At 38.5% G+C, this 25,307-nt stretch overlaps 2 protein-coding genes across 12 annotated transcripts in view; both read left to right on the forward strand.

Moving 5' to 3' along the window:
- The first annotated feature begins 674 nt into the window (after positions 1 to 674).
- On the forward strand, positions 675 to 9,509 carry LOC122349606 (akt interacting protein). 5 transcript variants are annotated; one of them, XM_043245714.1, is made up of 11 exons: positions 1,181 to 1,341; positions 1,454 to 1,533; positions 2,031 to 2,134; positions 3,314 to 3,522; positions 4,446 to 4,510; positions 5,233 to 5,333; positions 6,442 to 6,530; positions 6,656 to 6,754; positions 7,115 to 7,222; positions 8,189 to 8,249; positions 8,487 to 9,509. In XM_043245714.1, exons 3-11 carry the CDS (start codon positions 2,093 to 2,095, stop codon positions 8,592 to 8,594), a joined length of 882 nt encoding a protein of 293 aa, XP_043101649.1. In that variant the 5' UTR covers positions 1,181 to 1,341; positions 1,454 to 1,533; positions 2,031 to 2,092; the 3' UTR covers positions 8,595 to 9,509. The 5 variants fall into 5 exon arrangements, with proteins under 5 accessions (XP_043101647.1, XP_043101651.1, XP_043101649.1 ...); XM_043245715.1 differs by having other exon boundaries at positions 1,182 to 1,341; positions 1,493 to 1,533; XM_043245712.1 differs by lacking the exons at positions 1,181 to 1,341; positions 1,454 to 1,533 and adding an exon at positions 675 to 783.
- An 800-nt stretch (positions 9,510 to 10,309) lies between these two features.
- chd9 (chromodomain helicase DNA binding protein 9) overlaps positions 10,310 to 25,307 on the forward strand; it is a 55,657-nt gene continuing 40,659 nt past the window's right edge. For 3 of the 7 annotated variants that reach the window (XM_043245580.1, XM_043245583.1, XM_043245581.1), the window contains exons 1-2: positions 10,310 to 10,595; positions 18,727 to 20,380. In XM_043245580.1, coding sequence (XP_043101515.1) covers positions 18,860 to 20,380 — 1,521 coding nt within the window. In that variant the 5' untranslated portion in view covers positions 10,310 to 10,595; positions 18,727 to 18,859. Of the gene's footprint in view, positions 10,596 to 10,793; positions 11,144 to 18,726; positions 20,381 to 25,307 lie in introns of those variants that run through there. The other 4 variants (XM_043245576.1, XM_043245582.1, XM_043245579.1 and 1 more) reach the window with 3 other exon arrangements.

A 25,307-nucleotide genomic window follows, 5' to 3' on the forward strand; every position in this document is an offset into this window, starting at 1 on the left:
TAGGCCACTATGAAGCTGTCTATATGTAATCTATTATTGTGACTATGTAATGAAATCATCATTGACAGTTTTGATAATGACACTACTGACTTCCGAAGCAAAAGCCTATGTGATTAAATTTAAATTTAAAGATGAAATTAGGCAGTCACTAGAGGAGAGTAACACTGATTCCTAGCATTTGACTCCCTCTGTTGTCCTAAAGGGGACATTGCAAAATCACTCAATGCACTTACCAACAACTGTGTACGCTGAAAATATATTTGCTTCTTAACCTTTTTTTTCTTTTCTAGAAATCCATATCACCAAACATTTCTTATAATGCCTCAAAACGCAGAACTTTTTATTGTTTAATATATGAAGAGAACTGATAGTCCACTCTTTTTATTCTCCAACGGTGTTAATATTTGATGTTTTGGTTTTATAAAGGCTGACATAAAATGTAAGAAATATTTTATAATCAAATTGCTATAGCGAGTGATTTGCCTTAAATTAAAACAATGGTTGACGCTAGGTACACTAAAGCTCGTAATAAATTGACCTCATTATGTATGAATAGCTTCCAATGAATCTGTTTAATGAATTGACACAAAAGCATGATTAAAAAGGCCAATCGGAATTTACTACCTTGGTCTGACATGATTGACAGGGAAATGCACCAATAGAGTGCACCGTGAGTCTCTTTAAGCCAATGACAGAGCGCGAGCACATTCCGTGCCGTCCGTCAGCGGTGAGGGTGGATACTACATGTTTTAAAAGCGCGTGAAATGCCCTGAGTTTAGCACGGTAAGTTTATTAAAGTCCAGTCTGATTTACAAATGTTTATGAACGTTTAAGGTAGATATGCCCGTGTGTATCGTACTGTGAGCTCAAATCCACAACTCACGTCCGTTAAAACGCTCAGCTTCTAATTTGAGATGACAACATAATAAGCAAGTCTTTTATCAGCTGATTTAAATCCATTTTCGCTGTACACTTTGCGGCTGATGTCATTCACGCATTATTTTCCATCTAAAATGATCGGTATGTGCCAAATATTTGCTCTCTAGACGTTAACCTGGAGACATTTAACCTTGCGTATTGCTGTATTGAACGTTTGATAGGGCAAATGACTTGCCACTCACGATCACAGCCAATCACGGACTCTCACTTGTGTTTATGTCCCGCCTTTTCCTGTCAAGTTAGTTAGAGGTGTGTTCGGTATTTGCGTGAGATTATTCGGATAACAGGGTCGAACGGTGGTTTAGTCAACTGTATAGAATAAAAAAATAGCTTCAAACTGTTTCCTATTTAAACAAAGTACCGTATAACATGTCTTCAGCCAGGTGACATTATTTGTCTCAGGTAAGTGGAACCCGTTAGTTACTGAGGTTTTGCTAAATAAATGCTAGCCTAGTCCAATTACAAATACCGTGACAGTAACGCGAACTCTGCTTTAAAAACTGTTTTCACCCAGAGAACACTTCACTAAATGTTATCGGTTACCTTCCTGCAGTGGGTGTCAGGAAGAAATAAAGGCAATATTTTTGTCTTACGGTGAGTCAGAGTTCTGGTTTCTAGTAGATGTGGGTTCGTCCAGTGTCTCAGGCGTTGACATCTGTCACTGTATAATATTACAGCTAGATTTTCCCTCACCCGGTTTATAATTTTATGAGCTACTTGGACAATTCGTGGGCTTGAGGTTAGTGTCTGCTAGATCTGGTCAAAGAAATGCAATACATTTTAATAAATCAATAACGTATGTAACTTCTCGTGAAAATTGGAAATGTGTGTATATACAGATGTATAAGAAAAAAACCCCTGCCTTTTAAAGTTCTAGAGTAGGAGTCTCTTAGGATGATAATGTGCTCTGTAACATAGACTGTAGCTCACTGAAGTTTTCACTAGTGCTGACAACAACATGGTTAGTTGGGATTGGATTGCCACCAGCTGCCATAAAGCATCAGGTTGCCCATTGTGTTCTTCAAATGTCCAAGCTCTCATCAGCACTTTTTTTTTCTCTTTCTCTCTCTGTCTGTCTCTTTCTCTCACAGTGAATTCTTCGGATGCCACCAAACAGTGAGCAAGCATACACCCAACGAGAGCTCAATGAGTAATGAACCCATTTTGGAGCATGTCGACAAACGCTGGTCGTAAGGTGAATTATGAACAAATCAAACTCTTTATCCTATCACTTATTTCTGGCCTATTAAACTAGCTGGTTGATCAGTTTGTGAGGTTAACAAGATTTCTTGTGACAGACAATGTGCTATTAAATCAGTATTTGATTATGATATTGATTATGAAGAATATTTTATTGTTGTTGTTGTTGTTATTAATTTTAAAATTGAGATCTAGTCTGACATTAACGCATAAACAATACCGGTGTACTTTAACTGAAGTCTAAATGACTGTTCTCTGTAAGTTTTACAACTGGTGACTTCCCTGAGAAATCACGTGGAAGGCTCGGGTCTAAAGGTGATTTTGTACAGTGTAGCCTCTCTAAAGTCACAAACTGGAGGAGGACTGCAGAGCAATGGAGGCTAGTCAATTCTGATTTGTTGAGGAATTATTGTTTTTAATTGCTTGCTAAAGTCTGAAAGTCAGGTTGTTTGAAAAAAAAAAAACTACAAAGGTGTAGTCCTGACTTGAGTGTTGCAGGTCATCTCAGCTGTCATAAATGCATTAAAATCAGCTTTTTCTTATTAAATGCTGACTCATGACCCAACTGCTCTTTGTGTGGTTTGAGACACTTGAACTAGCTGTTACTAACTTATTTGAAGGGTGTATTTGACTGTATTTTTGATTTATATTGTTGTCATTGGCGTTATTATAGGCTGTGTGCTGAATAGCTGAATCAGTTTGCTGTATTAGTTTTTCTTTTCAGTAAGCCCTAGGCATGAATTTCTGGGGAATGTTGTTGTTTTTTTTTTTTTTTTTTTTTTTTCTTTTCCCCCCAAGTCTCTTGAATTGTAGTCAGGCCAAGATTCTCTCTCTGCTTATTTATGGAGAAAATGTGGAATTCTGTGTAATGAATTAAAATGTTAAAATGCATTAACAGTGCTAGATATGTATTGGTGGATGAAGGCATAATCAGTAACAAATGTGTAAGAAAGAAGCTTGTAGTTGATTTCCAGTATAACATCACATTTCACTTATGTTCAAAATAAAAGTGAGATTTATGTTTTGCATTTGTAGCATATCACCCTTTTTTTTTTTTTTTTTTTTATTTTATTTTTTTTAATTCCAAGAACTGATTCAAATTAAAACAATTAAAACATCATAAAAAAAAATTAGAACAATAAAATTTAATTTCAAATATAATTTGTTTACCCAGAGATCTGATGGTGAGGAGCAGGGTGGTCCAGGGGAGCAGAAATCCAGTCCAGCTCGTCCACCGTTTGGTAAAAAGCAGCTTCCCTCCATCCCGAAGAATGCCGTCCCCATCACTAAAGCCGCCTCGCCAGCCTCCTCTACACAGTCAGCCAATGGCACACATGCCTCATATGGCCCTTTTTACCTGGAGTACTCGCTGCTTGCTGAGTTGTAAGTTGTGCTGTTTTTATTTTATGAATAACTTAACAAAAAATCAGGGGCCTCATTCATAAAATGTTGTCCAGAAACCATCCTAAATTTGATCTTGTAATAATTTCACCAATATGCATACTTATGATTCATATAATGAACGTATGAACAGAAATCGTGCATCTCTTGCATGTGAAATCTGTGAATCACAAGTAATCTTGAACTTGTGCACAAATTAATGGTTTCAACTCTCTGCTTGTAAACGGCTCCTAATAAATTTAATTAACACAAAATATCCCTAGTCATCATAATTTGGTGCAGCGTGCTGGAAGAGCAGCTTACATTTTCTAAAATCTGCAATACTCTGACAATAAAAATGCGTACATCTGCTCAGACCCTGATGTTAAGCTAAGCACGTTTCCGTGTTTTTATAAAAATGAGCGCTGTTGTGGATTTAAGCGTATGCACTCTACGACCAAATCTGAGTGTATGCATTATAAATGAGGCCCCAGGTTCCACAGACTTTGACTACAGTTTGGATAAAATGTTAAAAAAGTTAAATAAGTAAAGTTGATTTCTAAAACGATAATATATAAATCATTTACTCACCCTGAAATTGTTCCAAATCTGTATGAATTTCTTTGTTTTGCTGAACACAAAGGAAGATATTTGGAGAAAAGTTTTGTTGCCAGGCTGTTTTGGGTCACTATTAAGTTCCATAACAGGAAAAAAAATTAAATGCATAAAAAAAATGCTTTGGAAGTCAGTGGTGACCCAAAACAGCCTGGGTTTTGTGTTCGGCGGAACAAAGAAATTTATAGATCACTATTTCAGGGTGAATAAATGACCACTTTTATTTCTGGGTGAACTATTACTTTAAGTTTGGCAGCATATTTTAAGGTGTATGTTTGAAATGTACAATTATGACCGTGTGTCCGTTGCAGCACGTTGGTGATCAAGCAGAAGCTCCCTGGCATTTACGTACAGCCTTCATACAGATCAGCACTAAGTAAGCACGTCTTTCTCTGTTCTCTCTGAGATACTTTCATACAGAATGTTCTTATGCTGCATTCCATTCAACTCCAAAAGAATTTTCAACTTCCTGCTTGGAAAAGTGCAACAGAATGTGCAGTTGATTTAACTTGCAACCTTGTATAGAGTTCTGTGTCTGTCAAAATGGTGTTGCAGTGTCATGTGACGATGTTGGTGTCCAGGAAGATGTGCATGATTAATGAAATGGAATATAACATGTTCTCACACATGCAAAACATACTAGGATTGGCATTTTATCTCTTTATGCATCTGCCAAACAGAAAGAAATCAGACCACAGAAATCAATAAAGACGTTTAGAAAAGTCCCACAGCTGTTTTTGCAGGGCTCCAGACAAGGTACCTTCGTTTGATGCTTTCAGATGCAAGTCCAGTTTTTTTTGTTTTGCACAGACTGATCATTTTGTGTCTTAACACCTCAGCGTATTGTCACAAGCCGTAGGGTTTAATTTGATTTCATCTGTGGTTTTTTTAATTTATATATATTTTTTTATTTTCTGGAGCCCTGTTTTGAATGGAGCACAGCAGTAGTAAAAGTGTTTTAGTGCTCATTTTGGATGATCAGTTAACTTACCTGTGAAATGATCAATGTTTTAATAACGAAGTTGAAGAGTTAAGTTGATTTGCTAGATTGCTGATTTGCTCCGTTAAGTATCCATCAATGTCTTGTCTTTATTACAGTGTGGTTTGGTGTGATTTTTATTCGACATGGCTTGTACCAAGATGGTGTGTTTAAGTTCACCGTCTACATTCCTGATAACTACCCCGATGGAGACTGCCCTGTAAGTGTACTATACAATTTCCACACATTTTTCCACTGGATTTTCTGCTGAACAATGACTGAGGTTTTGCTACATGTTCATTAATTGAACACCACTGAATCAATGTCCTTGAATAGTATCTGTGCAGTCAAAGACATCTAAGAAAGCAACATCTAAGAAAGCCAAGTTTGATATTGGAGAGGAATGGAGAAAGGCACCTTGGGATAAACCAGGCATATTTAGGAGGCCAGTTCTACTCTCTACCAAAAAATATACAACTATATTATATATATATATATATATATATATATATATATATATATATATATATATATATATATATATATATATATATATATAGAATTTGAAGACTACAATTTTTTTTATTTTTTTTTATCCCTCACTTGCTAATCTCTTGCTTAAATTGGTCATAGTAAAGTGAAACTTTGCGATTAGTCTCTTTTACAAGTACAAATGGAATGTGGAAATACTTCAGTCTGAATTCTGTAACTGTATGATGTAACGACATCAGGGTGTGTTAAGGAACCGATAATTACTGGACACATTATCAAGTCAATAGAGATTTTTATTTACATCTATCAGTTTCTTACATGCATGCTGGTTTTCTTAAGCCATAGAAATTAACAAACAACTGAGAGTAGTTTACCTCAAATTACAATTCTATAATTAATTACTCATTCTTGTGTTTGCAAACCTGTAAAACCTTTGTTCATCTTGGAACACAAATATTTTTAATGAAATTCAAGAGCAGTCCTGCATCGATAGCAGCAAGATCGAAATGGTCCCAGTCCCAAAAAGTAGTGAGGACATCGTTGAAATAGTCCGTGTGACATCAGTGGCTCAACTTTAAATTTTGCGACTCTACGAAAATACTTTTTGTTTACCAAAAAAAATCATTTATTCAACATTTCATCTACTGCCATGAGGGTGAGTGATTAATGGCAGAGTTTCATTTTTGGATGTTTAAGTCATGGTACCGTCTACTGATGATAATGATAATAATAACTGCTTATCTGACAAGCAACAATTTGTTCAAAATCTTCAGGAATATGCTGCCACCAAGGAGCTAATATATTCCTTTGTTACATTTGTGCGTGTTTATTTTCAGAGGGTTGTTTTCGACACCCCGGTTTTCCACCCACTAGTGGACCCAGTCTCTGGGGAGCTGGATGTGAGGAGAGCTTTCACCAAATGGAGGTCTGTTTAGATACAAATTTGCTGTATTGACACTTGTCATAAGGTTTCGTAAATAATCATTTTTTTATGTACTATGTGACTATTGGAAAAGCATTGCATTTTTATTTATGTATATAAATTTTCAGGCGAAACCACAATCACATCTGGCAGGTCCTTATGTACGCCCGCACAATCTTCTATAAGATCAACACCATGGATCCACTCAACCCAGAGGCTGCAGTGCTGTGAGTAATAGTTTGTGTTCTTTATTTTCAGTCTCCACAGTTTGAACATACACCAAACAAGTGTCAGCCACTGAAGTTGCTTCTGTTTTGGTGAAATGAAGTAACCACAATATCTTTCTCATGTGCTTGTCTGTTGCCTGCGTTAGAATACGCTTGTTTTTTGACTTCCTGTGTCTGAAGTCCTGTAGTGCTTACAGGCTTATTCCAACCTCAGGCTTGATTTCACGCATCAAGATGAAAGCTTGTTTAACACACACACACACACACACACACACACACACACACTTCCTCTTAGCTGTGCCTTTCTGTAGTAATATACTGTACTGCTATTGCTTACTAATATTGGTTCTTTCTGTGCAGGTATGACAAAGACATCCAGCTTTTCAAATGCAAGGTGGTAGACAGTGTCAAGCTATGCAATAGTCACCTGTTTGATCAGCCCAAGATAGATGACCCTTATGCAATAAGGCAAGTACTACACTCGGATGTTGTGTTTTGAAGATATTGAAGTTTTCCTCTACAATTACAGTCTTTGGCTTTATTTACACTGGGGCAATAAACTAAATCTTACACGGATTGCATATTGTGACACAAGTAATCACAAATCATTATTTTCTTGGATCTGCTCTGTTTTAAATTATGTGTATATATCTATCTACTATCTGGGTGTCTGATATAGATCCAAGTGTGAACTCCAAGCCACCATAACTCACAGCTTCTTTTAAGATGGAAACCTAAAATATAAATAAGCGTGTGCACATTTGGGAGCACAAAAACCTTTGAGCCACTGCCCTGTGAATATTATCAATAAAATATCTAATGTTATATTTTTCATCAATTATGTGATTTAAAATGTACTACTTTTTAGTAATTAGTAAACTCACAGCTTGGCTATATAGAGATGCTGCACAGATCTCTTAACCAAATCCATCTATATAATTTTGCTGTAGAGTTCTATATTTTACAATTCACAGATTAAATAACTGGCAAAAAAAGCATAGTTAGTTATTTTTATTAGTTTAGTCATATTTTGTGCCGCAAATAAATGAGTGCTTCAGTGTGTCAGTGTTGGCAAGTAAATGTGTTCTAAGCAGGGTTAATCGCAGCTGTTGTGCATTTGTCATGTTATATGAATAATTTTATGTACAGGCATTGAAAAGAATGGTTCAGTGGAATCATTCTAGTTTTGGCAGGCAGAAATGTGTACGCAGCTATTAGTTACAGGCTAGATATAATAAAAATCAGTCAGAAGATCAGATTTGTGCACGAAGCTTTGCGGCGTGAATATAACCTAACTTTCTGAAACTTGGATTTATTTGTGAAAATGAAAGCAGGAGTTTTAGTGCAGTGGGGTTAAAAGTTCAGTGTTGAATCATCCGACTGGACTTTGGCTCATTTGTTTTTCCGCATCTGATGTTTGTTTTCTCTTTGCAGCTTCTCTCCGTGGAATCCAGCGGTGCATGAAGAGGCAAAAGAGAAGATGTTTGCACATAAAGTGAGTGTGTGACGCTCCCCTGACTGCTCCCCGCGACCAAGTAAAAACTGGCTTCTTCCTGCTATCTGATGCATGTCTTGATTTAAAGCATGAGCTCGTGTTTGTGGAACACCGTTTCCTTTTCTATTTCCTGTTGTCTCTTTCTGCTATCTGTACTTGTGGGTTGGTTAGAATGTGAGTTGTGAAAAGGTAATTAAACCCCTGGTGTTTGTGACCGATAGCCTTCTCTTGTTGTAGCGGCGGCCAGAGGATTATAACAAAGGACTGCCGGTGTCTGGGCTGTCTTGGGTGAAGCCTGGTTCCACTCAGCCCTTCAGCAAAGAGGACAACCCACTTCAGACGTGAACATTCAGCGTTTCTGTCTGTCCACCAGAAGGGGCGTTACGCTACTGTGGCTGCGTCAAACCACACATATAGAATTCTGATGCAGTTCTATGAACTTCATCTTCATTCGCAAAACCCTCGCTCAGCTTTAAAAGAAAACGTTTTTAAACTTCTATAATGGCTTATAGACATGTTCCCAGTATAGATCTAAAGACCCCACTCGTTAATTTCAGTGCTGAGGCGTGAACGCACAGACGACATGGTTGTAGTCAGTACTGTTACTTGCACATGTTAATGTTTTCAGGCACAACGAACAACCTCACTTATTTGGTCATGCTCTTCTAATTGATCTTCTAATTCTCTTAATTTGATGGATTTAATACATTTTCCCCATTATTTTCCTTTCCCTGCAAACTTGTTTTTTTTTTTTTTTTTTTTTTTTTCTTATTTTTTAAACATACATTTGCAGACTGGGACAGAATGCTTTGATTTTGTGTCTTGATGTATTTGGGTTGAGGTTGTTGTTTTTGTGTAATATCCTGCGTATGATATAGTTTTAATGTAAAATACAGAGCAAGACAAATACTGTTCATTAAGACACTTAAGTTAATCCTTATTGTTCGGTAATGTTATTCACTTTATTTTATTTTTTTTTGTCCAAACGGTTTGATCTAAATGGGTTTGATGTGTAAATAGTGGAGCGGTTCAATGAAATGAATGGCCTCTGTAGAGTCCATAGCTCTCATTTATTTATCTAGAAATTTACGATGGTTTAAATTTTAGAAATTTTGCTGTTTTACAATGCATTTTTTTTTTTTTGTTTGTTTTAAGTTTATTTTGGACAGCTTCAGTAAGAATACTGATGTGAGCTCAGCTGTGTAAGTAATGTATTTTTTTTTAAACTGTTATAAGCAAATAAATGCATAAACAATAAAACTGGTCTGATTTTTGTATTTACTGGTTGGATATTCACAATAAAATGTTTTTGTTTGTATGCAGTATATGTTGACCCTATTTGGGAATGTGTGGTTTTTTTTTTTTTTTTTTTTTTTCTCCATAAAGTCATTAGGATATAAAGTAAAGCCCATATTCCATGAAGGTAATTCATTTCCTTTCTATCAAAACTTGTAATATGCATTGCCTAGGGACTTAATTTGGACAATTATAAAGGCGATTTTTCTTAATATTAAAGTTTTTGTTTTGCACCCTCAGATTCCAGATGTTCAAATAGTTGTATCTCAGCCAAATATTCTCTTGTCCTAACAAACCATACATCAATGCAAAGGTTGATTATTCAGCTTTCAGATTATGATAAATCTCATTTAAAGCAAAAAAGACCCGTATTACTGGTTTTGTGGTTCAAGGTCCCTTTAATTGTGTCCTCGCATACACACACTTTCAGCACTTCTAATATTGTACTCTTATTGTAAATGGGTGCAAGATAAAACAAGCAATTTTGGTTATATGTATCGATACATTTTCTGTTTGACATGTTCCAATTTCTGTTGGATTTGTCCTGCCAGTGTTTACAAGAAGCAGTTCCCTAAAGGTCCACCAGAGGTGCTCAAATATCAGAGGCGCCGACAGGAACTTTTCCCCATTTCTCTCCTCCCACTGCTTCCACTACCATAGGCTGATTCACCGTCGATGTAAAACCCTCGCCGATTGGCCGACGCCCCGGCGCGGCCATCTTGTTCGCTGAACCCTCTAACTCACGTTTTGCGTTCAGTACGCTCGTGTTGCAGGTTACGACGAACATTTCCGCGACACGATAAGTACATTTGCTGAAACTCGACTCGAAGACTCGAACGCGCGTCTCGGTTGTTCCGAACGCGTCGATTCAACTTCGACCAATCACAGAGGACGTTACACATATGCAAATGTGCTTTTATCATCATCCTACGTCAGCAGCGCTGGAACCGCTGAGGTCGCCCAGCCGCGATATTAACTACGCCAAAAACTTCGCTATATTATCTCTCCCTAAATGATCGCGATTTCACCGCGGGATTTGGCTTCGTTTGGGTAAGTTCTTTTACGTGTTTCCTCTCCTGGGCTAAAGATAATGTAGATGGTTAGAGAGTGCGACAGTGCTGAAACTCAGGTGGCTGTCAGTCCTGATGAGAGAGAGAGGGGGAGAGAGGGAGGGAGAGAGAGAGAGAGAGAGAGAGAGAGAGAGAGAGAGAGGGAGAGGGAGAGAGACTGAAGGGAATCCCAGTCTGGATGAAACAAACACTCGTAGCACCTGAGCTCAGGTAGACTGTCACGATATGAGCTCCACGTGAAAGGCACGACATGGAAAACACCGCGTTTCCAGCAAACGGTGGTTCTGAACTAACAGCGACCGAGCGCACCTCAGAAAGTAGACCAGATTACCGTCTTCGAACGACCGTAACCGGAACACAACAGTGGTATTTCAAGGATTACCGTGTTCCTTCGCCGAATTGGCCAAATATGAGGAGGACGCAGGTTTAAAGTTGGGAATGCTGTGCTCGCGAGGCTGAAGCGCGCGTGCCAGGTGATGTTCTGGAAGGTACAGTGATTCCGTCTGTACTGGTGTGTGCTTCATACAGGTAATCCTTGAAGACAGGTGGGATGACACGCTTGACCACTGGAAGATGGTGTTGAGTAATATTAAGACATAAAGAGGCTGAGGTTTCTGACCCGCTCACAGAGTACTGTGGTAATACCATGGTGCCATGATACTCGGGTGATTCTTCAATTAGGCACTTTTGGGTACTTTGAGAGCCTGTTAACCTTTAAAAATTATATTTTGAAACATTTATCACATTCACTGGACCGCAGATTTGATTATGGCCTTGTTTAACCTTGAAGTGGTATTCTGTATAGTAAGGATTGCTACCATCGGCAGTGTTTTGGAGGTGTAGTGGAATAGTGTATTTTTCAATTAAAAAAAAAAATGTTCATGAATTCAAATGTTGAAATGATCACATGTCGTCAACTTTCATCAGGATGGAACAACTGTAAATTGCTTTCAGCCTGAATGTAAATACAATTTGCTCTCCTTTTATTAAAAAAACACTTTTAATAATATACAAAACAAGTTTTAAAGGAAAACCTACAAAGTAGTTTTTTAAAAGAGAGACTAAAGGGTCTAGATAGGCAACAGGTCCAAAATAAAAAACAAAGGTCCTTGAAGTTTATTATAGAACGTTATTATGTTTAAATTCCAACAATGCATCGTGTAAAATTATTAAACAGAATAAATCCTTGAATTTATTTTTTTCAGAATGAACCCCGGTGACAGAAAACATCTCCTAATTAAAGATTCGCCCTCCTATGTATTTGTGTTAAATGTTACCATATTCACGTACATATACAGAAAACCTGCTAGCACCATTGCACTTGATTGTTTGTAGGACCACCAGAGCTCAGTTTAGATATTCTTCAGTTTAACAGTGTGTTTATTTCTGCCATGTGTATAGTTAAACCTACATATGGCAAACCTACTTATCTTATATGCAACTCACCTTAGTTATATAGACTGCAGGGATCATGTGCTCCAGTGCTCTGCTTTCCTGGGGAACCCAACAGGTTTTCTTTGGAAACGCACGGTATCTATGTTTCACTGGACCACTAGTTTGTAATCTGCAAATATTAATTTTTAGTTACGGCTCTGTATGCAGATCTGTATGTGATAGACTGTACAGTTCTGCACGACTGTGTGTATATTAGTCCTGCCCGTGGTTTCAAACTACAGGTTGAGTATGTAGAGACTGGGAAGATGCTGGGACTTCAGAGAGTGTCGCTTGCGTTTAGCATTCAAAATGTGCAGATAGACCACCTTGAGTTGAAACGGGCCGTTCACACAGACCATGTACAACAACTTTCCTACTCGTCAAATGCAGTGCCTGTGACGTCTGTGTGCTGCTGTTTACATAAAAACAAGTAAAAAAACAGATGGACACAAGAAAGCATCCTGTGTGAATGACCCCTAAGTCACTTTGGATAAAATCGCTCACATAAAGAAAACATTCAACACTGAATCAATATATATTACCAGTCAAAAGTTTGGAAACAGTACGATTGTTAAATAGTTTGTTTTTAAAGATGTCTCTTATGTTTGTCAAAGCGGCATTAATTTTATCAAACATACAGGGAAAATCTTTCTATTACATTGTGATGTAAAAAAAATATACATTTTCTGTTTTAATATACATTAAAATGTAATTTATTCAGAGCTTAATTTTCAGCAGTCATTACAGTCTTCGGTGTCAAATGATCTTTCAGAAATCATTGTTCAGAAATCATCAACAAGAGCAGTTATTTTCAGTAAAAAAAATCCTTTCTAACAATATACACTACCATTCAAACGTTTGTGGTCAGTTAATTTTTATTTTATTTTATTTTTTGAAAGATTAAAGCTTTTATTGAGCTAGGATGCATTAAATTGATAATAAATGATGGTAAAGACTTATATTTTTAATATATACTGTTCTTTTTAACTTTTTTTATTTATTAAGTATCCTGAAAAGAAGTATTGTAGTTTCCAAAGAAATATTCACCATCACAACATTGATAATTCTAATAATAAATCAGCATATTAGAATGATTTCTGAAGGATCATGTGACATTTAGACTGGAATAAAATGAAATATATTAAAATAGAAACCCATTATTTTAAATGGTAAAAATATTTCACAATATTACTTTTTTCCTATTTTTTTGTTTAAATAAATGCAGCCTTGATGAAACATCTTTAAAAAAATATTTGTTGGCACCATTTTGTTTCCAAACGTTTGACTGGTTCAATTGAATGAACTGCTGTGAGCAGGAAGTGTTGGAATTTAGAGATGCACTTCAGCTCCAAAAACAATAAATACCTCAGCGCCCATCTCCATCTGAAGTGCTGCTGTACTTATATCAGGACGCAAAATGTCGTTCAGTGATGAGTCAATGGAAGCTCCAGCAGGGACAAGATAATTTGAGCCCACATACATTTTCCTCTGCTTGAAAAAAAAAAAAAATCATCTATGAGCAACATGAGTCATGATGAGATAGAAGATAATTGAGGTTCTTTTCCATTAGATCAAGAGAAAATCTTGTTCAGCCAGCTTTACATTAATTCATTTGTACATTATCTTAGAACTGAAACTGGTACATTGTCAGTGTCTGCTACAGAATGTGTTTGTGTAGGCCTAATGTATTTTCTGACTCTTTTTATTATTGTGGTGTGCCATGTGCCTTTTTGTGCACCAGCAAGCAGCTGTTTTTTCGGCTTCTCTTTGTAAGGAGTGGCTTTCGTCATTTCTCAATGGAAGCAGGTTCATTATTTGTCCGCTGTTATGTAATATCTTATGTACGATCCACCTTTATGTTTAGAAGTATGCTAAGAATAGATAAAGGTTTGTTGAACAGGACCGTGCTCAACTTAAATTGCATCTACAAGACCTGAATAGCTATGAACTTTTAATTACCAGTATGAAATTGTTGTGCATGCAGATAATGGTTAATTCTTTTTATAAAAGTTATTCTAACGCTTGTTCTTATATACGAGTGCAGTCTTATTGTTGGGGGATGGGCTGTTTCTGTCACTAGGGATACACCGTAAACATGTCAGTTATCAGGCAACATTTAACAAACATTATTAACCAACATAACCAATAATATCAGTGTACTCCTTTCACGGACTGTGATGTTGCAATTCATATATTATCGTATCATTTTTGTAATTTTAAGGATTTAATGTATATATTTTTGCACTATAGTTTATGTTATTCTGCAATTAAACAAAAAAGGCATTAGAAACACCTGAGAGTTATTATTCTTAAATTTACTTAATATTGCAATTTATTGTTTGTCAGCCGAAGGGGAAAAAAAGCAGCTTAATCACACCAGTCAACAATTTTAATGAATGTACTGTTCTTAAAGGGCTCGTTAAAGCTTGCAAAAAAAAGACAAGAAAGCCATATCTTCCTTCTGTTGTTCCACTTTTGATGTGGAAGTCGTTGAAACTTCACTCGCCACCTGTTGTGTTGGTTAAAGCATGGCTGTGCTGTGGGAAAAAGAATCACTAAAAAAAGAGGTTACTTGATAGGGGTGGTCCAAGATCAGCTTCACTCGTCCAGAAAAAAACCCTGACCGTAGTCAAATACAGCTGCGAGATGGTCTCGGGTCTCTGGCACCTGGCAGCCTCTACCTGCTCTTTAGATGAGTCACATTCTAGCATATATGACTTGGCTTCTGTCACAGGGCAGTTTCACAACGGAAATAAGTTGACGTGTGCAGTCCAAGACCAGTAGCACTGACACCCATCTATGCCTCATCTTGTTGAAGTCATGCACTCTCTCGCTGGGTTGAAAAAAGCCAGTGGATTAGATTCGTGAAACTTATTGAATCATACCATTGACTCATATCAGTGACTCTTTCATTAACCAGGGATGTAAGACGTGTTGTGGAAATGCAGATCGAATTGGATGTTGTAGGTTCTCTGCGAAAGAGACTTGTGTAAGATAGGATCTGCGAAGAGCGTGTGTTGGGGGAGGGGTTGCAGTGTTTTTCAGTAGTAGGAAGTTGCACGTGTTTTTGCTTGTATAGATAGTGCACGGCTAATGGCCTGAGACGGCAGGGCTCTTATCGGTGTTTCTTTCAGATGTGGACTGATGCAGTTTCTGGAAGACACCTCTGGCCTCTCTTCTCAAGAGAAATGTTTCTGGCCTGATGCTTATCCTTGGAAGCCAGTCGATATAAATCAGTCCTCACAGCCAAACAGGCTGATCAAAACTGGTAGGCTATCTGGGCTAGGAACGTTGGCAATGAGTGTTTACATAAATCTGTTTTGGGTCTGCTGTTTCATAAGAGCCACCGGTAATCCATCGCTACAGCAGTAGGGCTGCCTTATTTTATTATTTCATATTTTTTAAAATAACTTTATTTTGAATTAATATTATAATCACAAATATGAATCTCAGTTTTATTTGCCATTGCATGCAGTTTTCCTAATACATTGTATGCAGCGAAAATGAAATGATAACGATTTGCAATTTTATACAGTACACTATTCAGAAGTTTTGGGCTTTTTAATCTGCAATATCTACGCTGCATTATTTGATAAAATGCTTAATAGTAAGATTTAGAATTATTACTACTGTAACAAAAGTAAGTTCTCTTTAAATATTTAAAAATGTAGGCTAATTTATTGCTGTGAGTCACATGATAATTCAGTAATCAGTTTGATTTTGAAAAATTCTTTATCGATGCTTAATATTTTTCTGGAAACCTTTGTACATTAGGCCTATGTCAAGGTCCTTTTGATCAATACAAAGGTTCAAAAGAAAAGGTTTAATTTGAAATACAAGTCATTTGGAACATAATGTCTTTACTGCCAACTGTAATGTGTTGTTGATGAATAAAAGTATTAATTATCTTTAAGAAATATATGAAAAAATATGACTCCAAAGTTTTCAACAGTGGGTTACATCCATAAATCGTAAAGCGAGTAAATGGTGAAACAAAATGGTACGATTTTGAATAAATGTACACGAGGCAAGCAATGTGGCAATACTTGAAATCCCATTATAATAACTGAGGGTTATGTTTACACAGTCTCATTGTTTGAGCCCTGCAGTTCAGCTCAAGTCAACTCCGCACGCATTGTACGTCGGCCTTCACTATGTGTACGTTACAGTGTGGAGAATTCACTATAACTCTAAATTACCACTCATCATTTTCACTTTGGTTTTAAACACATTATACATTTAAAACCCCAGTCGAATGCAGACAGTGAAATCAACACTATTCTGAAATGCTCAAAGCAACTGAAATTATACTGTCATTTTTTTTTTTTTTTTTCAATTAATGTAGCAGCCCTATACTTAAGACTTCAAAAATCTCTAAGGAATAGTGAAACGCAGAAAGCTCATCTCACTTGTAGCCTGATATCATATAAGTTTCATCCAGATGACTTTACATGACAGTAATCCTTAATTACACTGTGCCCCAAATGCTTCCTGGTTTGAGACAGGTGTACTACTTGCAAAACAGCACACTAAAGCCAGCCCTAGATAATGGGAGGTGCCCTGTAATTTTGAACACTGGTGACAGACGCAGTTATGGCTGCATATGATTCAAAATCCCCAAAGAGCTGTTAGTTTGCTGTTGATATGAGATAAGGCTCATGTTTGAGCTGTTTTTTATTTTCTTTGAATGCTGGACTGACCCCCTCCTTTATGTATTTTCTTTACTGTTGTTATTATTATTGAAGTTAAAATATAAAACGGCTGTTACGGTGTATTTCAAACGATCTTGTAGTCTATATGTGGAAGAACACTGACGACTTGTGCTTCCTTCTCTAGAGACTGAATATAGTCTATGTTGGTGTTAGTTGAATTATTATAGGTTTAATGGAAGTAGAAAAGGCTGAAAGCACAGACTGGTATTGTAGTAACGGACCGTGTCTAGGTTTCTGTTCACTGCCATTTTGTTTATCTGTGTGTGTTGTGAGTCATCAGGTCGTGACTGACCTCCTCCACAGCCGGTGTTGGTCAGGACAGCCTGTTTCTCTCTCACCCTTTCTGTCCGTGTGCGTGTGCGTGCATGCGTGCGTGAAATGGAATGAGCTGTATGTGTGTCCCACACAGCTCGAGCCGCTCCTGACCGGGGCTTTTTCAAAGACACAGTTCGCACTGACTCTCTCTTATCCATAGCTGAGGGAAGTCTGAGGGGAGTGTGAAGCACCTGGTTTTTGTCTGGTGCTGAAAGCTCTTCAGCTGCTGTGCTTGCTGTAATGCCTGTTTCTGAGCTCCACTAATGGTGCCAAATGTTCCCCAGACATTCCTTCCCCTTTCACCTCTCTCAAGCCTCAGGGTGTTCTGGAATAGTTTATTGCCAGAGTCTGACTTAAGGAGATGGGCATGTTAGAAGAGCATCAATGCGGTATTGTCTTGTAACGGAGTGATGTAACATTGGGTTTGTGTATAAAGTATGACATCACGTGCATTATATTATGTGTGGATAATCGGACCTGCCAAAACAAACGCTAGCATTGCCATCTTGTTTCTGCATACATCCCCTAACGAAATCTGTTGTTTGATTCTTCTTCGACATCTGACAGCTATAGTTTGATTTTGCTTGTAGTTGCTGTATTTCAAGCTTTAAAATTATATTGACATATATGTACATAGTTGAGCTACCTAACAGGAATTAGCCTACTCAGTATTAAGAAGGGGGAAAGACTTGTTTGAAGTTGTATAGGCCTTTTATGTAGAGATGCAGACTTATTGACAAGGGTGGAAGAACGCTCAATTTCTCAAAATGTGGGTGTGGCCAATTTAGTGTAAATTCCCACTTGAAATTGATTTAAAGATGTTCCTCAAATACTGCATTGTGCCAGTCCTGCTTATAAACGGAAATCTGTATTCCATTATTAAAGGGATAGTTCACTCAAAAATGTTAATTCTGTCAATAATTACTCACTTTCATGTCGTTCCAAACCCTTAAGACCTTCATTCATGTTCAGAACACAAATTAAGATATTTTTTGATAAAGTCTAAGAGCTTTCTGAACCTACATAGACAGCAACACAACTACCACATTCAAGGCCCAAAAACGGGTAGTAAGGACATAAAGTTATCCACGCGAAAGCATGCATCATGGTACTCTAGTGAATGTATATAGAAGACTGACACGAAAGAAAATAAATTGTGGAATAAATTGCACAAAAAGTGTTCTTATAACTTGCAACATTACAGTTGAACCACTGATGCGACTATTTTAACTGTGTTTTTACTACCTTTCTGGGCTTTGAACATATCTGTTGCATTGCTGTCTATAGCAAAGTTCAGAAAGCTCTCGGATTTCATTAAAACTATCTTAATTTGTATTTCGAAGTGTACAGGTTTGAGGGTGAGTAACTAATAAATTTTTAATTTTGGGGTGAACTCTTTAAAAGCAGTATACCTACAGACTTTATACCTAAATACCTGAAGACACTATGGACGCTGCGAGTCAAATTTGGTTAATAGCTATTAGGAAAGCTCAATGATGAAATGTTGTTTTAAGATTCAAACATTATTTTAAAATAAGTTTTAATTAATTATTTAATCAGTAAAGTATGCAGAATGTTTTTAAAATAGTTCAATAACCTAGGTGTTTTGCATATCTAAAGTAATGTGTTATTTTCTTTTTCTTTTTCTAGACTGTAGCCCTTCTTGGTGATGGACACACAGCGGTTCAACAAACTCTGACAGTCTTTAGCTCCCTATTGCATTCAGCAGTCCTGTCATAGGGGCCGCTGAGGGGGCAGACACTTAATGCACTGAACTCAAACAATGACCGACCCCATCATGGACTTCTTTGATGATCCTAGCATATTTGGGGGAGGGCTTGACAGCCTAGTCCAGGATGATCCAGGGTTTACCCCTGGTTCAGTGTCCTTGGATGATGAACTTCACCTGGGTCCTAGTTTGGAGCCTCTTCAGGTGGATGCAGGGTCAAGATCTTCTACTATCCAGCACGGGATACCCTACAACCAACCTGTGGGGCATTTTGACACTATGAAGTCACAGACCTCAATGGAACAGTCCTTTCCTGGTTCAGAAGGAGGTGGCAACAATGGAAGAGCATTTTTGCCACAGCAGCAATCATTTCAAGGGCATATGAACCAAGTGCCCCAGACTAATGGACTGTTTCTTCACAACAGCCCCATGTGGGGAAACCATGATCAAAAAGGGAATAACTACAATCAACACCATCAACAAATTCATCATCAACAACTTCAACATAAACAATTTCAGCAACAACAACAGTTTCAGCAGCATCAAGCTCAACATCAGCAGTACAGTCACCAACACCAACATCTTCAGCATAGACAGCACAGCCTCAATCAACACTCAATTTCAAACCAGTTGCAGATCCCTCACCAACAAATAGCCCATCAAGGCTTGCATCATATTGGCAAGACCTATCAAGAACATTTTTACTATGAGAGCAACGTCCCACAAAATCATTCCCAGCATGGCCACCATAACTCGCTTAGCGTGGAGGGTAGCCCCTTTCATTCTACGGTTGAGGCCTCAATAATGCCTGTGTCTTCTCAACAGCACAGTGGCTTTCAAATAGCCCAAGGGGTCCAAGGTTTTACTACAGGTCCAAGGTTGGAAGACAATGACCTGGCCTTCCCAGTTCAGTCTTCCCCTGCAACCCATTCTTTCCCAAGTGATTCGGTTAGCCACGCTTCATCTTATCCCACTGCTCATTATACTCTGACTGGTCAGCCTCCCCCTACAGCAAATGCAACCCAGTCTTACTCCTCTGGCCCAGTCTCTATGACAACCTCTTCTACGGCTATGCCTTCATCAGCTTCAAACCTTTTGGATTCTGGTTGTCCTTTCCTGTCTAATTCTGGAATGGAACATCAGCAGCAACAAGTCCAAATACCAAGAAGTCCGGCACAACGGTGCCCAATAAATACCTCCAAATCAAATCAGAATCCCTACAGCTCTTCAAAGGTATTCCCAGATGGTCTGAATTCGTTCGCTGCAGACTGTCCATTCTCTACGGCAGAGCGAAGGAACCATGATGTGGTTGGACCTTTGATTACAAGCCAGAGCAGCAGCAATGGGTTTCAAGCACTGGAAGAGGTCTTGCTTGGAGAGCAGCACGGTCACAGACTTGACCTGGGTGATGCTCCTGACCTTTTAGGGGATGAGCTGTTGCCTCAGTTGGAGGCACTAGACCAGGAAGAGAACTCCAGTCACTCTTGGGTAAATGCAGGACTAGAAAATGACCAGGAAGAGGATGTGAAGAATGAGGAAGGCATGGAGGACGTGCTAATGGTTTACAATGCACAGGTGAGAGAAGCTGTTCTCAGGTCTTTTCCAAATGTCTTATATTGTTTAATGGCTTTAAAAGTTCAGTGCTGGGTTGTTGGAGTGAGTCAGAGATTACAGCTTTGAGTTCTTAGTTTGGGTTATCAGCTCTGCAGAGCTTATTTGGAAGGGAAGTGAATGATTTGCAACCAAGTTTTTGTGGTTGTTGGTTTATCTCCACCGGGAAATATACAAGTTAATGACATGGATGAGAGATAAATGAAATGATCGATGGAATGTTGCCAAGCAGACAACAGGCTACTTTGTAGCAGGCTGCATTGTAGTGTTCAACTGTACTGAAAGAGAAAGGACAAGACAGACAGGCTCCATTAAATAATTCACAGCTCTTTCTGTCCAGGGCCTGCAGACAGGTACTGTAGCAGCCGATTAGGAGTTGCAATAGTGTTTAGGACTTACTGGGGCTAAGCGTACTTAAGGCTATAACAAGATGTGGGTCAGGCCAACCGTAGGATAGCAGGAGGTGCACTCTGGCTGGCTAGAGTGGGTCTGGCTTGTGGTTTTTCTGTCTGCGTGTGTTGATGTGAGATTAGTGTTTGTGTGTGAGTGCAGGCAGAAGGGAGATGTTGATAATAAGGTTTCCTGAGGGAAATGGAGAATGAGGAGAGAGAGAGAGAGAGAGAGAGAGAAAGAGCAGGAGTGCTGTCTAGTCTATGATTGCAAGCAGCAGGCAGTGCTTTCAGCAGTACTGCCTGACAGTGTCCTCTCTCTCTCTCTCTCTCTCTCTCTCTCTCTCTCTCTCTCTCTCTCTCTCTCTCTCTCTCTCTCTCTCTCTCTCTCTCTCTCTCTCTCTCTCGTGATGCAGGAGCATCAGTCTTTCCCCTCAGCTCTTTGCTGCTGACACAGGGAGTTGAGGCTCAGTGATTCAGCTGCCACACACACACACACACACACACACACACACACACATACGCTTGTATCGTGAACTCTTTCCACTAGTTCTGCTGGGCACATGGAGTGCTCTCGTTGTCAGACATGTGTGCACATATACACCTACCCAAATGCAGATTCTGATTTGCCAGTGCTCTTGTTTTTCCACAAGGAAAAATGCAAACGAGAGTCCCTTTGTTTGTCAATTGAGAGTTTTGTATAAAATTTTTACCATATTCATTATTGGCCGATAGGAGAATTTTAACTGTATTGTCAATGTTGGATATAGTTGCAATATACTTTGTTTTCATTTTTGTTTATTTAGACAAAATGTTGACTTTTAAAATTGTCCATTTATTGGTTAATGCTCATGAGCCTCTGAGTTTTAGTAGCCTATTGATTGATAAGTCTATTGGTATAGATTATAAAGTCAACTAGGATTTGATCACACAAAATGGATTTCTATGTTCTCCTTCAGCCAATTTGTCTGTCCTCACAGATCCTTAATTAAAGCAGAGGCAGGATGTGGATCAGAGTTCATATTGTGTGACTTACTGTAGTGAGTGTGTTTGTGTTGCAGTGTCTGTCTGCATTTATGTGTGTGTGTGTGTGTGTCTGAGAGAGAGAGAGAGAGAGAGAGAGAGAGAGACGAGCCATTCATGTGCACTGGGCTGTGGAAAGCCAACAGATGTATAATGTGAGGCAGTCCCAGGGTAAAAGGGAGAGATGCACTCGACCTTCTCTCTCCCTGAGGGTCTCGTGGGCGAGTTTGCGCTTTAATGTTTTGAGTCTTTCTAAGCCTCTGGACCACGAGGGGTTGGTGTTTCAATACCGAAACTTGACTTCACCTATATGTCACTTCTGCTGCAGTAGAGGGGAATGGCTGTTTTTGTGTGTGGTTTACTTGGGTTAAATGTTTGTACAAAGTACAAGATCACGGTTGAACATGTTCAGACAGAAATTTCAGAAGTATGTAACTTGATTTCAATCACGCTACTGCAAAGATACCGCTTCATCGTAATGGTCGTAATGGTAAAGGCCAAATCAGTCAGGGTTTATGAGGTGGGTGGAACCCCCAAATACAGAATAAAATCCCATTAGACTCATAAATGACAACAAACGCTGTACACGTGTCTGTACTTTTACACAGGTTAAATCTGTTTATATTAAAAAGGGGCATTTTCACATCAGTCTATGGGAAACGTTATATTCCATCACATTCTGATAAATGCCTCTTGTGATATGAATCAATATGAAATTATGTTTCGTAAACTGCTCTGTTGATCGAGATTTAAATTGTCCAAGACAATTAAAAAATAAACCGACATTAGAGATTACAGAGTCTGTCTAGTTAAAATGTGAAAAACGGTTTGGAATGAGTGACATGGCAGAGCAGCGGTGGTCACAGTGTTACAGGGTGGTGTGATAGCGTGAGGGCCCGAGAGAGTGAGCGAGACCGGCTGACGGCATGAACAGAGCCCCTTTGTGCTGCTGCTTTGTGCAGAATGAACATTCAGCAACATAGATGCAAATACCAATCCACATCACTCCACATTCACACACAAACCCCCTAACCTACTGTCTGAATGGGATCCAGATAGGAGTCATATCATGTTAAACATTTTTAAAACACATTTTCCATCTTTCAGATGCTTGGAATTAAAGGGGCTGTTTTATAATGTGCTTTTGTGACTTCTATCTAAATGACTTCTTCACGCGTGAAATGAGTAGTAACTTGTAACTTTGAATCGTTGGTTTGTTGTTGTCCAGTCAAGGTTAACCAGGTTAGCATAGACTATTTATCTCCTGCTGGTAGATGCTGCAACTACACAGTGTGGCTGCGTGGAGTATCTTTCTCTACTGATGGGAAAACAAAAAACCTACAGTTCAAAAATCAAAAAATTCAGCCGAAGTTGCCATCACAGGAATAAATAGTATTTTAAAATATATACAAATGGAATACAACAATTTTAAAATGTAATGAAATTGTTATTACAGTATTATTGTGTTTACAGTATCTTTTAATTGAATGGCTTGCAGTGTTTTTGGTTTCTGGCTTTCTAATTTATATCATTTTTTTTACCCTCTTTAAAAAGATACAGAAGCTGTCACTGGATCTGTACTATTTTAAAAGGTATTGGTACGTAAAATAAAAAAAAATAATAATAATTTTAAAAGGTACTGCATCCTTGACAGCTTTTGTACCTTTTTTATTTTCCTGTGAGTGTATATGTAAGTAATTCTAATAATTTAGATTTACATTTTAGATAATTACTTATAATTATAATTAATTATTATTTTCATAACAATGAATTTCCATTGCAAGTACAGTATAACTATCTTTGCAGCATATTTGGTTTCAGTTTTGTTGTCAACATTTTATTTTATGCATATTGATTCTATGATTATACATACATTTTTGACATTTCCAGTGCCGAATAATTTAAACCATTATGCTGCTTAATTAAAAAAAAAAAATTCAGCAGTTTTCACTGTTTGTGTCTGTGTTTGGAGGAACAAGGGAGAAAGATGCAATGTCTTAATGCAAGAATGAAAATGGAAAAAGTTTTCTAACCCCTCCCCAATAGCCAATGTGGTGTGAAGAAAGGTGTGTGTGTGTGTGCTTTTTGCTTGCAGGCCTCCTACCATGTGCCGCGTGAATGCGCTGTGTGAGTGAAACCGGTCTGTCTGTCTGTGTGTGTGTGTGTGTGTGTGCATCCGCCTCTTTGTGTGAGTGTGTGTGCCTGTGTGTGGCCAACTTGCTTTGTTGCTTCCTGACCCTGCGTCTGTGAGGTTTATATAACTGGGCCGGTCTGTCAGGCAGAGCCTCCAACCAGCACTGCAACCTGACACCTGATCACCTCCCACTGTATGTCTGCGTCTGCGTGCTTGTGCCCCCCATCTGTGTGTGAAAGTGTCTCGTACCCATTTTCCTTCAGCTAGTTCAGTTCGGTATGCATGCGCATTCGTTTCTCTTGTCTGCCACCAGCCGACCGCCACAGACGGATATTCCCTCATTCAACCAGTCTGACAGCTCTGTTTCTCCCTAGAGCACTGATCTAAGGTCAGCATCGAATGACGGCTGACGTCAGGTTCGCTGATCTGGGGAGGGACATGAGGGGTTAAAGGTAAACAGGAAGGGTTTCTGGTAGCCTTTCTATAGATAGGCGGTCTTTGCTGTGCAGCGGAAGGGGAGGGAGGACAGGAAAGCAAAAGAGAGGACGTAGAGAAAGAGAGAGAGAGAGAGAGGGAGGGAGGGGTTAGTCGAGTCACAAGAAAAAAAAAAAAAGCATGTGGGAAGTTTGCCAGGCCAAACTACACAGTAGGTCTCAATCTCAAGCCCTCTTTTGCTTTTTTTTCCTCTCTTTGCATGTGTTTGTAAGTGTGTGGTGTATGTGCGGAGTTCACTTGAGTCTGGAGATTAACACGCTTAGACTTTGGGATCAGAAACTGTGTGAGTGTGTGTGAGCTAGCCGGCCATTTTCTCAGCTCACGCGAGGGGGGGTTAGAGGAATGTCAGGAGTTCAGGGCGATGACACTGTCTGATCTCCTGCTGGATCTTTTTAACCCTTTACACACACATACAGGACACACCGGGAAAGTAACAGGTGTGGGGTGTCGTCCATGAGCTGGAAAATGCTCGTTTCAGCTTTTCTAGATCTTTAGTGTTTGCAGTTTGGCGGTGAAGTGTTTGATTTGGTTACTGTGTTTTAAATAGTTTTTGGCCTGGAGATTGGTCATTGGTTTCTGATTGGCTGGAGGTTATAGCTGCTAGTTTCCAATTGGTCAGTACATAAACAGGAGCCTCAGGTAAACATCACAGCAGTTCATCAGTTGAGTGACCGTTGCTTGGCTTTGTTTACAGAAAGAGAAACGCTTTTTTTCACAACTGTGTTCTCCTTAAAAATCTAAAGTGCTAATATATCTGATTTACACATTTAGACATTTTTTGCTCACTTACATTAAATTGTCAAAATATTTTACAGTATAAGCAGTATGTCATTGAATTTGTTATAATAGA

The sequence above is a fragment of the Puntigrus tetrazona genome, chromosome 7 (genome assembly GCF_018831695.1).
Source record: "Puntigrus tetrazona isolate hp1 chromosome 7, ASM1883169v1, whole genome shotgun sequence".
In the NCBI taxonomy this organism is placed as follows: domain Eukaryota; kingdom Metazoa; phylum Chordata; class Actinopteri; order Cypriniformes; family Cyprinidae; genus Puntigrus; species Puntigrus tetrazona.

What these genes read in the sequence shown, in the direction of transcription:
- LOC122349606 (XM_043245712.1), top strand. Translation starts at nt 2,093, where the DNA reads ATGAACCCATTTTGGAGCATGTCGACAAACGCTGGTCGTAAG. An exon ending in CGACAAACGCTGGTCGTAAG is followed by an intron (nt 2,135 to 3,313) that starts GTGAATTATGAA and finishes TTGTTTACCCAG; the next exon opens with AGATCTGATGGTGAGGAGCA. An exon ending in AACCCAGAGGCTGCAGTGCT is followed by an intron (nt 6,755 to 7,114) that starts GTGAGTAATAGT and finishes CTTTCTGTGCAG; the next exon opens with GTATGACAAAGACATCCAGC.